The following is a 14,212-nucleotide window of genomic DNA, read 5'->3' as shown; positions in this document are numbered from 1 at the left end:
GGGGAAAATTAAAAAATCAAGAAAGGGAGCCAGCTAGAGGGAGGCATAGAAGGAATTTTAAAAAGCAACTGAGTACAAGAAACATAGACAAGAATTAAAAATAGGGACAGGGAGGGCAATGTAGAAAGGAAATTTAAACAGTGATCGGGTACAAGAAACACAGGAATATTAAAAGACAGGGAGATGGATAGAAGGAACCATAATAAGAAAATTTTAAAAGCAACAGAGTATAAGAAACACAGGAAATAATTAAAAAGTAGGGACAGGGAGATGGATAGAAGGAAACATAGAAAGAAAATTTAAAAAGCAACAGTTTACAGGACAGAGCGGGGAATTAAAAAAATAGGAACAGGGCACCGGACAGAGGGAAAAGTAGAAAGGGAAATTAAAATGCAATGAGGTACAGGAAACACAGGAAAGCATAAAAAAATAGGGAGAGGGAGCCACAAAGAAGGAAATAGAAAAAAAAATAGGTGAAATGGTACAGGGCAGAGTTGACAGACGAGTATAAAGTTTTGGGGAGCCAGACAGAACGGTGGGCGAGCGGAGAGGGAGACAGACGCAGTACCGAATTTTGGTCGCCAGGTGGCAGCAGAGATCTGGAGAAGGGCGGCAGAGATGGACCGGCGCGCGCACGAGAGAGAAAGCGCGACTCGCCGCAACTCCTGGCGCCGGCGGGAGACCTTCACCGCCCCGACGCTTTTCTCTCTGCCTCGGCGGCAGGCGCCTCTACGCTCCTCCACCGCGAGGCTTCCCAGCGGCTCACACGTGCAGCCGACGGAGGCACCGAGCTCCCAGCACCGCATGCTGGTGGTGCGCTCTGTCGGGGACGGCTCGGAGGGATCCTTCCTTGCTGGAGGCAGCTGCCTGTGGGACCCCCTTGGATTCCCTCCTCTGACAGTTCACCTTCGTCAGCTCCCTCAGGCAGGCGTGCCTGGGCAGACCCTTCCACACACTCCAGGAACCTCCTTGACTGTTTCCTCTCTGCCCTGTGGTATTTCCAGCAGACGTCCAGAAAGTTGAAGTCCGCCACGAGAACAAGGGCTAGCGACTGTGAGACTTCTGCCAGCCTCTGGTAGAATATTTTGTCTGCCTCCTTGTCCTGGTTAGGTGGTCTATTACAGACTCGCAGCAGTATATCTGCCTTGTTGGCCTTCCCCCTCATCCTTACCCACAAGCACTCGACCTCATCATCACTATCATTGAGCTCTAGATAGTCAAAGTACTCCCTAACATACAGAGCTACCCCACCGCCTCTCCTTCGTCACCTGTCCCTTCTGAAGAGCTTATAGCCATCCATTGCAGCACTCCAGTCGTGAGACTCATCCCACCATGTTTCCGTGATGGCGACTAAGTCATAGCTACCCTGCTGCACAATGGCTTCCAGCTCCTCCTGTTTGCCGCCCATGCTGCGTGGATTGGTGTAGATGCACTTGAGCTGAGCTGCCGATTTCTCCCCCGACACTGGCGTGCCGCCCCTAGGCTCTTCTCTAGTGAGCCTGGTTTTATCCCCTTCCCCCTTCAAACCTAGTTTAAAGCCCTCTCGACGAGCCCCGCCAACTCATACGTGAGAATCCTTTTCCCCCTGTGAGACAGCTGAAATTGCGTGAGGACGCGTGACTCACCACAGCTCCTGGTGCTGGCAGGAGACCTTCACCACCCTGACACTTTTCTCTCTGCCCCTTCCTCATCTGCAGTGCTGCCAGCCTGACCCTCGCCCACTCAGCAGCACACAGTGGACACCTCAATGCTCCTCATCCACAAGGCTTCCTCGATACATGGTGGCTTACACATGTAGCCAACGTAGGCACCGAACCCCCAGCACTGCGTGCTGGTGGTCTGCTCTGTTGGGGATGACTCAGAGGGATGGTTCCTTGCCACAGGGACTGACCATTCCATGCTGGAGGCAGCTGCCTGCGGGACCCCATTGGATTCACTCAGCCAGTTTCCCTTCATCAGCTCCCTCACACAGGCATGCCCAGGCAGCCCCCTTTACAGCTAGAGTGCCCGCACACAGCTGGGCCAGCGCCATCCTCAGCCTCACTGGCCACACTTGGGGCTGCCCCAGCCCCAGCTGGAGCCCATCAGGAAGAGGGGCCATTACCAAAGCCCCACAGCATATCACCCCATCCCCTGCACCTGTCCACAGCCATAAGCTCTGCATCCAGGGACTGCAAACACATCCAGGGGCACAGAGGAGGCAAGAAAAGTTTATTCATTAATGCACATTAAAAATCCTGGCAGCGAGTTGGCTACAAGGCTCAGTACCCAAATGCAGCAGGACAGAGGGAGAAAAGGGAAGAGAAAAGCAGGAGGACGGACAGCAGGACATAGATGTCCAGAAAATGGGATGCTGTGAACAAGAGAGGGACAGAGAGCAGGACAATGGTGTAGAGAGGGGAGTGGAGACATTGAGCAAAAAAACAGGGAGAGAGAGATGGAGCAATGAGTAAGAGAGAGGTGGAAGGGACCAGCAGCACAAGATAGAGACAAGGGACAGGGAAAAATTCTAACATGGTGGGGAAAAGAAACAGAGGCAAGAAATAAAAAATAGAAACAGGGAGCCAGATAGAGGTAGACGTAGCAAGAAAATTTCGAAAAGCGACAGGGTACAAGAAACATAGGGAAGAACTAACAAATAGGGACAGGGAGGCAGAGGAAGATGTAAAAAGAAAATGTAAAAAGTGACTGGGTACAAGACTTTTCTACACAGGGGGGAGAATTAAGAATTAGAGGCATGGAGATGGATAGAGGGAGACGTAGAAAGAAAATTTTGAACGACAGGATACAAGAATCATAGATAAGAATTAGAAAATAGGTACATGGAGCTGCATAGAGGGAGACATAGGAAGAAAATTTGAAAAGCAACAGAGTACAAGAAACACAGGCAAGAAATTAAAATTAGGTCAAGGAGACAGAGAGAGGGAAAGGTAGCAAAAAAATTTAAAAAGCAACTAGGTTCAAGAAACATATGCAAGAATTTTAAAAATTGGGATGGAGAGGTACAAAGTTAGTTTCAAAAGTGATGGGGTACAAGAAACATAGCCAAGAATTAAAAAATAAGGACACAGAGTCTGATAGAAGGAAACTGTGGTGGGTTTACCACCGCATGCCCACCAAGCTGATCCATCACTCCCCCTCCTCAACAAGACAGGGAGTCTTGTTGACTCAAACAAAAAAGCTTGTGGGTCAAGACAAGGACAAAGAGATCACTCACCAATTACTGTGACAGGCAAAACAGACTCGACTTGGGGAAATTAATTTAATTTATTGTCAATCAAAATCAGAGTAGGATAATGAGAAATAAGAACAAATCTAAAAAACACCTTTCCTCTCCCCCTCTCTTTTTTCCTGGGCTCATCTTCACTCCTGACTTCACCTCCTCCCCCCTGAGCAGCACAGGGGGACAGGGAGCGGGGGTTGCAGTCAGTTCATCACATGTTGTCTCTGCTGCTCCTTCCTCCTCACCCTCTTCTTCTGTTCCAGTGTGGGGTCCATCCCACGGGGCCACAGGTTCTGCCAGGAGCCTGCTCCAGCCAAGCTCTCCACGGGGTCACAGCTTCCTTCAGGCACATCCACGAGCTGCAGGTGCATGTCTGCTCCTCCATGGGCTGCAGGGGGACAACCAGCATCACCATGGTCTTCACCACGGGCTGCAGGGGAATCTCTGCTCCGGTGCCTGGAGTAACGCCTCCCCCTCCTTCTTCACTGACCTTGGTGTCCGCAGGGCTGTTTCACACTCACATTTTCTCTATTACAGCTTCTGCGCAGCATTTTTTTAGCCCTTCTTAAATATGTCATCACAGAAGTATAGTCTGATTAGCTCCATATGTTTGAGTTAGCTTTTAGGTTACATTGACATTGTTTATCTGAGGGATTAGATGCACCAAGGATGGCGAATCCCAGGAAGGCTCTGGTGAGATAAAGGAACGACACAAAAGACGTTACTCAACCTCTGTAGAGAGTTAACTGGGCATGGCCTTGGGGGAAGAAACATGGTAAGTCGGCCAAATAAGGGAGTACCAAGATAAGCACTAAGAGAACAGAAACCGCTAATAAAACTAAAGAAACAACTACTTGAACTATGGGTGAACTATCCTAATTAGCATAGTAAAAAACCCACCCAACAAAGCCCCTTCCCCACTGAATAAGGACACTGTGACTTTAAGTGAAGACAAGGCATACAAGAACCAATAAAAGTAAGGGTGACTAAGCATAAACGTAAAAAGTACTGATAACTGTTGCTCGGAATGTAAAAAATGCTTACTGTGTGTTAACTGAAGTGTGCTAGCTTCGTGGAGTTACCACCTAGCACCCATCTCTGCGCAGACATGGAATAAATAAGTATCTCGGCTCTGATGTAGTGGATACAGTTTGTTAAGATTTGTTGCTTAAAAGTCAGGTAACTAGCAGGTGTTGTGCCTGTAGGTATGCAGATAAATTGTGTATCTTGGAAGCATTGTTAAGAAAGGAACAGTGAAGAGACATGAGATTCTTTGGTTGAAATCATGTATATGGGTTAGGAATGCTTTATGAATAGATAGGCCGGACATGCAGTAAATAAAAGAACCTTGAAACTTGGTACTCTGCATAAATTAGATAGAGAAGCTAACCTCGTAGGGTAGATAGGAAAGGTATACTGGAATAAGCTAGCTTGTTACAAGTGAAAAACATGTAAACCAAGCCAAGGCATAGACGGAGCATGCGTAAAGACTGAGTTCAACCAAACGGCACTGTGATGAAGACTATCGACGACCACCAGAGGATCCGAAAGACCACCGAAGAGCACAAGGGCGCATGCATCAGAGACTTTTGCATATGTTAATGAATTCTGGGAAATTACATGAATATTTAGATTATTTCTCAGAAATGTAATGAATATGTATACTCTAATTGTATTTAACCCCTATGGTTAAGTGATTTGGCACGCACACTAGCTGGAGCGATCCCCTGTGCGTCCAGTGCTGCAATAAAGAATACCTACTTTCTAAAACTCCAAATTGAGTCTTAGAGAGTTTCTTAGGAACTTCTTCATTTCAGCTCTGTGTGTGAGATTGGCTCATTGCACAGCAGGTAACGAACCCCACTTGAGGGACAACAGAGGCACTACCAGCATTGCTGATGGGCTCAGCTTTGACCAGCAGCAGATCTGTCTTGGAGAACTGGCTGTGCCCAACATGGGGGCAACTCCTGGTGTCTTCTCACAGAACCCACCCCTACAGCCCCTGCCCCCACGCCGCAGCTAACAAAACCTTGCCACGCAAACCCAATACGACAGTGATCAGCTATGGGGCAGAGAGAGGGGGATGGAAAAATAGAGAAAGGGAGCCACAGAGAAAGAGGCAGAGGGGAAAAAAATAGAAATGGGCTACAGACCAGAGAGGAGGAAGGGACAGGGAACCAGATTGAGAGAGATGGAGAAAAACTAATAGTGATGGGCCACAGGGCAGAGATGGAGGAATTAAAAAAGGGGACAGTGAGGTGGACAGAGAGAGACTGAGAATTACCAAAAAACCTTGACGAGTTAAAGGGGAGAGAGAGAGGAGTTAAAGAATAGGGACAGGGAGCCAGAGAGAGAGAGAACGATAAAGACAAAAATGTGCTATGGGGCAGAGAGGGAAAAAATTAAAACATAGGGACCTGGAACAAGAGAATCTAAGAAAGAAGTCGTATATCTAGAATACAGGGCAGAGAGAGAGGAATTTAAAAATAGGGACCTGGAGCCGGACAGAGAGAGATGGTGGGGGTGGGAACTGTGAAGGGCTAAAGGGCAGACGGGGAGGAATTTTTAAAAATTGGGACAAAAATAGTGGTGGGCTGCAGGACAGAGACAGAGGATGAAAAAAAGAGGGACAGGGAACAGGAGAGAAGCACAGAGAGAAAAAGGAAACAGGGGTAGAACGATGGGGGGGGGGGCTTGGAGAACGAGAGAGGGAGAGGTACAGGGAAGAGAAAATATGACAGCAGTGAGAGAAAGAGAAGGGTGGGGCAGGAAGGGACCGGGATGCAGAAGAAGGGCATCACGGCCCCAGCGCTCCAGGACTCGCCACAGTTCCCACTCTTGGAGCTGCTGGGAGAATTTGACAGTTCGGACACATCTCTCTCTCTCCCCCTCTCCCTCTCTCCCCCTCCCTTCCTCCTCTGTAGCTCTGGTCACTTGACTGTCATCCACCTAAAAGAATAGACTGGTGGCTTACAGCTCTTACAATATGAGGCTTCCCAGATACATAGCCTCACACGTGCACACACTACATGGCTGTACCGTGCTTTTGGTTACGCATACAGACCCTGCAGTGCACGTTGGTGATCCGATCTGCTGAGGACTACACTAAGAGGGATCCTTCCTCACCTGGAGAGGCAGGCTGTCTCCTGTCTCCAGCTGGAGGCAGCTGCTGGGTGGATCACCTTTATTTTATTCTTCAGCTGCTTTACCTTTTTCTAGCCTCTGCAGCTTCGGCTGCGGCAGCTCCTGTCCGCAGCCAGCAAGTGCTGCAGCTGGGTAGCAGAGGTTTGACCCAGCTCTTGAGAGTAGTTTGCTGAAAGTTAAAGGGAGAGCCCCAGGATGCACAGAAAGGAAAAAGCAGTATTAAAGGTGACAAGAGAGTAAATGCAGAGCACTGCTGTGCAACAAAAGGAAAGCAAAGAAAACCACCAGGGGATGACAGGGAAACGGAGGACTCTGGGGGCACAGAAAGGTAAAGGGGGCAGGGTGAGGCTGGGGGACACCAAAAGGGAAACAATGACCGTGGAGCACACAAAAAAAAGCACTTGAAAAATCTTGGGACAGGGGAGAAAGTTATTGCACACTGCAATACAAACACATGGCCCAGGAGTATGCGGAAAGGTACACAGAGGCCTTGGTGCGACCCTAAAATGTGAATTGAGGGGTTCAGAGGGCAAACGGAGGGCTCTGGGGCACTACAAAATACAAATGAAGGGTCTTGGTGCATACCAAAAGGGCCATAATGCATTCTGTGGGGATCAATGTGGCTGATCGAATTTACCTGCAGGCACTCTCTGTTCCTGTCGAAACCCCATCTTCCAGAACCACCCACATAGGCCTCAGCCTCAGATACACTGGGGACATCTCAGTTTGTTGCAGGCAAACTGAGGAGCAGCCTGGGGACCTCACACAGCTCTGGAGGGTGATGGGAACTGCCATCAACAGCCCCGAGTGTTCATGGCAACACAAAGGAAATCCCCCACAACCACATGAACAGCACGGGCGTTCTTTGGGAATCTCCAGGGTCCCCAAAAAGGTCCAAGAGACCTTGGGACCAGCCTCTACCCCTTCAGACCCAATGGATAACCCTCCTTCTCCTGGCCACTGTCTTCTGGCACTTTCTGTCAAGGCTAAAGGGACTGCAGGAACCACAGACAAGAGTACAAAAAATGAAGCAATTTATTAAAGCACATAAACGACATCTGGCAGTAAGTCTGCCATGGGGCTCAGTGCCAATACACTGCCCCTTCTCTTGCAACATCTTAAGAGTCATTAATGGATCAGTATTCATGTCTGGTGAGGAAGGGCCGACTCCTGCTGCTGCCTGTGGTGTAGCAAGTCACGGAAGAGCTGTCAGCCACCGCCCCACGCCCTCCAAACACTTTTCCCTTTAGGGATAGGATTCAGATCTTACATTTGAGAGGAAAATCCTGCTCTCACCTGTCTGCATTTCTCCTCTACCCCTTAGACTAGAGCCCTGCAAGAAAATTTCACATCTCTCTGGTCATTCACCACCTCAGCAGTGTGACTGAATGGGTTGTGCCAGCACTCTTGAACCAAGACCTAAGATCTGAACACACAGCCAAATGCTGGCTGTCAAAGGGGGAGGTTACGGTAGCGACCCCAACCAGAATAGTATTGTACGGAAGTTAGTGATCCATTTAACAGTTAACCTTGAGAAGGCAGAGATCTGGTGCTGTGCTTTGCGGCAAATAAAGCTTGGCCTTCAAGCCTGTGTTGTGCTGCACATACACCTTGCTCACAGGTTAGCCATCTAATAATGGTAACAAAGGAACTTGTAGACAGCTCCCACTTGGCACTGGCAATTACATCACCTGCATGCCCTTCTCTTTATCGTAAAGCAAAGCAGCAGGTTCTCAAGTGAACATCCTTTTGTTTTACAGTAGAAATGATGAATGGTATTATTTTGTTGTAAGAAAATAAGAGCTCAAGAGAACCAGTGGAACCTCTCCACAGGCAGGATCTGCACTGCAGGCTGTGCCCTGATTGGAGGTCCCTCTAACTTGGCACAATTCCATGTTCCCAGCATCTGAAGGGACGTTAAGATTACCTGTATTATCCTCTTTTTCCTTCTGGTCTTAGCTTCAATAAATGGCATTTTAATCAATACCTTACATAGTCTGAGTGCTTTTCTTACTGGGATCACAAAGAAAACTAGCTCCAGTGCACTACTTCTGTGAACCCATTCTGCATCTTTTGTTTTCTTACCTTTGCATCCTGTCCTGACACAGGACAGCAGCAGGACCTCTAGCATAAGAAAAGGGCAACAAGCAATATAGGTGATCCAGCTTATAACCTGAGTTAATTCCATAGCCTGTTGGGGATGTAAACTGCGAAGTCCATGAATTCATAATGCAGTTCCTAGCATCACCTGATTCATGTGCCTTCTTCAGCAGGAAGATCATGTTCAAGTGCATCAAGTTACAATTCCTCTTTTGGCTCCTCCCGAATGCCTCAGTGAATTGCATTTCTCATCTTTTTTATTTACACGGTCCCCACCTGAGACCCTGCTGAGTCACAGGACCTCCCCAATCTCCTCCACATCCTGGACACTGGCCATTCACAACTGCAGGAGGAGGGAGCTTGATGGGATATGGAGCTGAGTGACTGCAGGGCCTACTCCTGCTCCAGTGTCTGCCAGCTCCTTGGATACACTCCAGGCCCAGCAGATGCTCTCAAAGGCACTTTGCATTGTGTACCCCTTTCCTTATCACAGCTGGTAGAAGCCATAAAGAGCCCCTGAGGTTATTCCACCTTCTCCTTAATTTCACAGGTTTATAGACACCTCTTCTCATTGAAGAATTCAGAAGGCAATCTGAGTTTTGGGTGCCTACAGATGTGATCCCAATCAGCAGCCTTAACCAATTTTGGTCTGTAATAGCTTTAGAGATCTCCCTTCCTCATCTTCTAGTTTATACTCCAACGAGTCTCTCTCTAGTAGTTTTCCACGGGGCTTTCCCCAAAACAAAAACCTCCCTGAACTAATTTGGTCATCTTGTATAAAATACATATAGACAGAAGTGTATGTCTCTTCTCAAAAACATCATCCTAGTTTGAACATTGTGCTCAAGCACTGTGTTCCAAGCACACTCTCCTCACCATGGCACCTTTCCAGGCATAGAAGAAAAGTTCAGATGTTCGCAGTGAGGCTGAATCGTGATTTCACATAGCATCTCCCCCGCCTCTCTTTTATTGGTATGTCATTACCCTCCCAGGAAACAAGGAAGGGCTAAAGCTCGCAGGGTCTGAGCTGCTGGCAACAAGAATCAGAGGAGCATGAGTTTGTCATATCTAGACTAGACATGACCTTTTGAAAGATTCAAGTATGACCTATAATACACTTCCTTTCACTTATTTAATTATGCTTGACTGAACTTTCAATGGCTTTTTGACTCAGTGACTTCACTGTACCTCCAAGTCAGCATTGTGCAAAGTCATGTCCCTTTTGAACACAGCACTGTTCCTCATTTCACCTCTAAGGACTACTGCTATCACCACAGAGCTACTTTTGAGATACTTTATTTACAGCAACACAAAGAGCGGTACAAAAACAAAGACAGATGAGGTATGCAACCCCTTGTCATGACTGTCCCTCCTTAACCCACCTTTACAAATGCATTCTGGATACAAAACCTTTGTGGAAACATTTTGCTGCTCTTGAACTTACAAGTAAATAGATGTCTCACCACAGTGCAGCAGCATGGTTCAGTCCTGTTTGGTCCCAGTCAGTGGCTGGTCAGAATGTTGCTGAGGCTCAACGAGACAGGCTCTGGGTTCAGGTGTGTCCCAAAGGAGAAACAGTTCCCACCACCGCCAATAAGCAACAACTCCTTCTCATTTGGCAGAAAGACACTACTATGATTATGTAGCATTAATGGCCACTCCAGATGCTCCTAAAAAAAGAAAGAAGATTTTGAACATACAGGACTTCACACGTGTACCTCATACAATGCTGTAGAGATATTTCATATGGTACCTTCATTAGAAAGTTAAGAACAGCCACACTGGGTCCCATCTAGGACCATTTAGTCCACCAGACCACCCACAAATGTGGGCAAAAATAGATAGCTAGAGAACACAGGAACGAGGAAACCATGATATATTTTTCTAGTATACTCCACCCAACCAACAACTTGTATTTCAGTGATTAATGAGAACGAATGTCTTTGTACACCCTGAACCTTAACGTTTTTCCTTCCAAGAAAATAGCCAGTAATGTTTTGAATCCATGTAAACCTTTGGCATTCATGTCCTGTGGCAAGGAGTTCCAGAGCTTAACTATACTTCATATGAAGCACTCTTTTGAAGCATATTGCCTGCCAGCTTCTTTTGATGTCTCCTAGTTCTTATATAAGAAGCAGCAATGAACAGTCATGCCCTCTTCACCACAAAGGAGACAGCCTAAGGTATATAGTTATACATCTGAGGTCCAAGAAACATCTGATCTATAACCTGTATATCTGAGAACAGAAGGCAACTTTTATGAGGGTACTCTCATTTATATTCTTGGAGAAAGGTTAAGGGATAATGATTAAGAGAGATATATCTGCCCATGGTAATTGTTCCATGGCTTTTTCAAGCACAGAGAAAGCTGCCAGCCAATGGTTTTGGTGCTATCACTTTCTAACGCATGTATCAAAGCAGTAATACTAATAGTATCCAGTACTGCACAGAATATCACTGACAACTGCAGTCTTTCAAAACTTGGGACCAATCCACATACACTGTACAGTACGATCAATAGTTTAGCCCAGTACTGGTAGGTTCAAAAGCATACAGTTTCGTCTAAGTCAAAGCAAACAGCTCGTAAGCAAAGGCAGCTACCAATCTATCTGCATCCACTTACTCAATGTAAATAAAAAAGTTCTATTCTTTTAGATACTTTATTATCACTGTACCCATCCTCACCACTATCCAACAAGAGCAGCTCCCGAACGGGAGTGAGTGAGCGGCTGCGTGGTATTTGGCTGCCTGCCAGGTTAAACCACGACATTTATCTAAAGGATACTAGGCCACTTATAACTTCTGCTATAGAGAAGAAGAAAAAACTAAACTACATTTAAGCATACTCAATGCTTTATGCCCTCAGGAAAATGCTGCAAGGTCAGCCAGATGCACCCATAAACTGCCTATTATAAAAAACAGACCAGTCACAAATTCCAGTTTCACCAAGGACAAGATCCATATGTACAAGCATCTGAAGAAATCTGTTGCTTTACATAAAAGATAAATAAAAACTTGTCAAGCAACAGAAGCTTTCTCATAAAATCATAGCATGGTTTGGGTTGGAAGGGACCTTTAAAGGTCATCTAGTCCAACCCCCCTGCAATGAGCAGGGACATCTTCCACTAGGTCAGGTTGCTCAGAACCCCATCCAACCTGACGTTGAATGTGTCCAGGGATGAGTCATCTACAACCTCTTTGGGCAACCTGTGCCAGTGTTTCACCACCCTCATTGTAAAAAAATTCTTCCTTATATCTAGTCTGAATCTATTCCTCTTTAGTTTAAAACCATTACCCCTTGTCCTATCACTACAGGCCCTACTAAAAAGTCTGTCCCCATCTTTCTTATAAGCCCCCTTTAAGTACTGAAAGGCCGCAATAAGGTCTTCCAGAGCCTTCTCTTCTCCAGGCTGAACAACCCCAACTCTGTTTCAGCCTGTCTTCATAGGAGAGGTGTTCCAGCCCTCTGATCATTTTTGTGGCCCTTCTCTGGACCCGCTCCAACAGGTCCATGTCTTTCTTGTACTCCAGGCAGCATTATCACAGATGAGGGCTACTCACAGATTTAGACTAAGTTTTGCCCAGAGTATGCCAAAATCCTGCTATGTGACCTGTATGATTGTTCTTTACTGAATCATAGGACAGAATCACGGAGTAGTTGAGCTTGGAAGGGACTTCTGATATCATCTAGTCCAATCACCCCTGTTCAAAGCAGGCTCAACTACAGCAGGTTGCTCAGTACCTTGCCCAGTCAGGTTTTGAGTATCTCCAATGATGGAGACACCACAGCCTCTCTGAGCAACCTGTTCAGTGTTCAATCACCCTTACAGTATAAAGTTTTCTTATATTTAAATGGAGTTTCCAGTTATTTCCATGCTGTTTTGTTCTTGTACTTCAGGCAGCGGCTATAGGCAGGATATATATAATATGGCAGGATAAACCCCCCATAATTCAAGAGGATGAAGTTCATGACCTGCTATGCCACCTGGATGTTCACAAGTCTATGGGGCCGGATGGGATCCACCCGAGGGTTCTGAGGGAGCTGGCGGAGGAGCTTGCCGAGCCGCTCTCCATCATTTACCAGCAGTCCTGGTTAACTGGGGAAGTCCCGGACGACTGGAGGCTCGCCAATGTGACTCCCATCTACAAGAAGGGCCGGAAGGAGGATCCGGGGAACTACAGGCCGGTCAGCCTGACCTCGGTGCCGGGGAAGATCATGGAGCGGTTGGTTTTGAGGGTGCTCACGAGCCATGTCCGGGACAACCAGGGGATCAGGCCCAGCCAGCACGGGTTCATGGAAGGCAGGTCCTGCTTGACCAACCTGATCTCCTTCTATGACCAGGTGACCCGCCTAGTGGATGAGGGAAAGGCAGTGGATGTGGTCTACTTGGACTTCAGTAAGGCCTTTGACACTGTCTCCCACAGCATTCTCCTAGAGAAGCTGGCGGCTCACGGCCTAGACAGGTACACTCTTCGCTGGGTAAAAAACTGGCTGGACGGCCGAGCCCAGAGAGTTGTGGTGAACGGAGTTAAATCCAGTTGGCGGCCGGTCACGAGCGGTGTTCCCCAGGGCTCAGTTTTGGGGCCGGTCCTGTTCAATATCTTCATCAATGATCTGGACGAGGGGATCGAGTGCTCCCTCAGTAAGTTTGCAGACGACACCAAGTTGGGTGGGAGTGTTGATCTGCTCGAGGGCAGGAAGGCTCTGCAGAGGGACCTGGACAGGCTGGATCGATGGGCCGAGGCCAACTGTATGAGATTCAACAAGGCCAAGTGCCGGGTCCTGCACTTCGGCCACAACAACCCCAGGCAACGCTACAGGCTTGGGGAAGAGTGGCTGGAAAGCTGCCCAGAGGAAAAGGACCTGGGGGTACTGGTTGACAGCCGGCTGAACATGAGCCGGCAGTGTGCTCAGGTGGCCAAGAAGGCCAACGGCATCCTGGCCTGTATCAGAAATAGTGTGGCCAGCAGGAATAGGGAGGTGATCGTGCCCCTGTACTCGGCACTGGTGAGGCCGCACCTCGAATACTGTGTTCAGTTTTGGGCCCCTCACTACAAGAAGGACATGGAGGTGCTGGAGCGCGTCCAGAGGAGGGCAACGAAGCTGGTGAAGGGCCTGGAGCACAAGTCTTATGAGGAGCGGCTGAGGGAACTGGGGTTGTTTAGCCTGGAGAAGAGGAGGCTGAGGGGAGACCTCATCGCACTCTACAACTACCTGAAAGGAGGGTGTAGCGAGGTGGGTGTTGGTCTCTTCTCCCAAGTAACTAGCGATAGGACAAGAGGAAATGGCCTCAAGTTGTGCCAAGGGAGGTTTAGATTGAACATTAGGAAAAATTTCTTTACTGAAAGAGTGGTCAGGCCTTGGAACAGGCTGCCCAGGGAAGTGGTGGAGCCACCATCCCTGGAGGTATTTAAAAGACGTGTAGATGAGGCCCTTAGGGACATGGTGTAGTGGGCATGGTGGTGTTGGGTTGACGGTTGGACACGATGATCTTAGAGGTCTTTTCCAACCTGTATGATTCTATGATTCTATGATTCTATGATTCTATAGCACACAGCAATTTCCACCATGAAGTTTTTAATGAAATTATACCACAGACCTCCATAACGACTAACTGAGGCTCTCGTTTGATCTGTTCTCTTCTTCCATAGACATCCTGAAATTACTATGTTTGTGCCAATCTCAGTTCTGCACCCCATGTTGGAATAGAGCAGCTCTGACTCCTCCAGTCTTCTGCACACCCA

General features: G+C 47.7%; 1 protein-coding gene across 4 annotated transcripts in view; it reads right to left on the bottom strand.

The window, feature by feature from the left end:
* Window positions 1–3,248: 3,248 nt before the first annotated feature.
* LCMT2 (leucine carboxyl methyltransferase 2) overlaps window positions 3,249–14,212 on the bottom strand; it is a 43,731-nt gene continuing 32,767 nt past the window's right edge. For 3 of the 4 annotated variants that reach the window (XM_075140587.1, XM_075140586.1, XM_075140588.1), the window contains exon 13: window positions 6,121–10,137. In XM_075140587.1, coding sequence (XP_074996688.1) covers window positions 9,970–10,137 — 168 coding nt within the window. In that variant the 3' untranslated portion in view covers window positions 6,121–9,969. Of the gene's footprint in view, window positions 3,914–6,120; window positions 10,138–14,212 lie in introns of those variants that run through there. The other variant, XM_075140585.1, reaches the window with a different exon arrangement.

Source organism: Calonectris borealis, chromosome 1 (assembly GCF_964195595.1).
Source record: "Calonectris borealis chromosome 1, bCalBor7.hap1.2, whole genome shotgun sequence".
Classification (NCBI taxonomy): domain Eukaryota; kingdom Metazoa; phylum Chordata; class Aves; order Procellariiformes; family Procellariidae; genus Calonectris; species Calonectris borealis.
The sequence above is the reverse complement of the archived record's forward strand: the minus strand, read 5'-3'. Positions and strand labels throughout refer to the sequence as shown.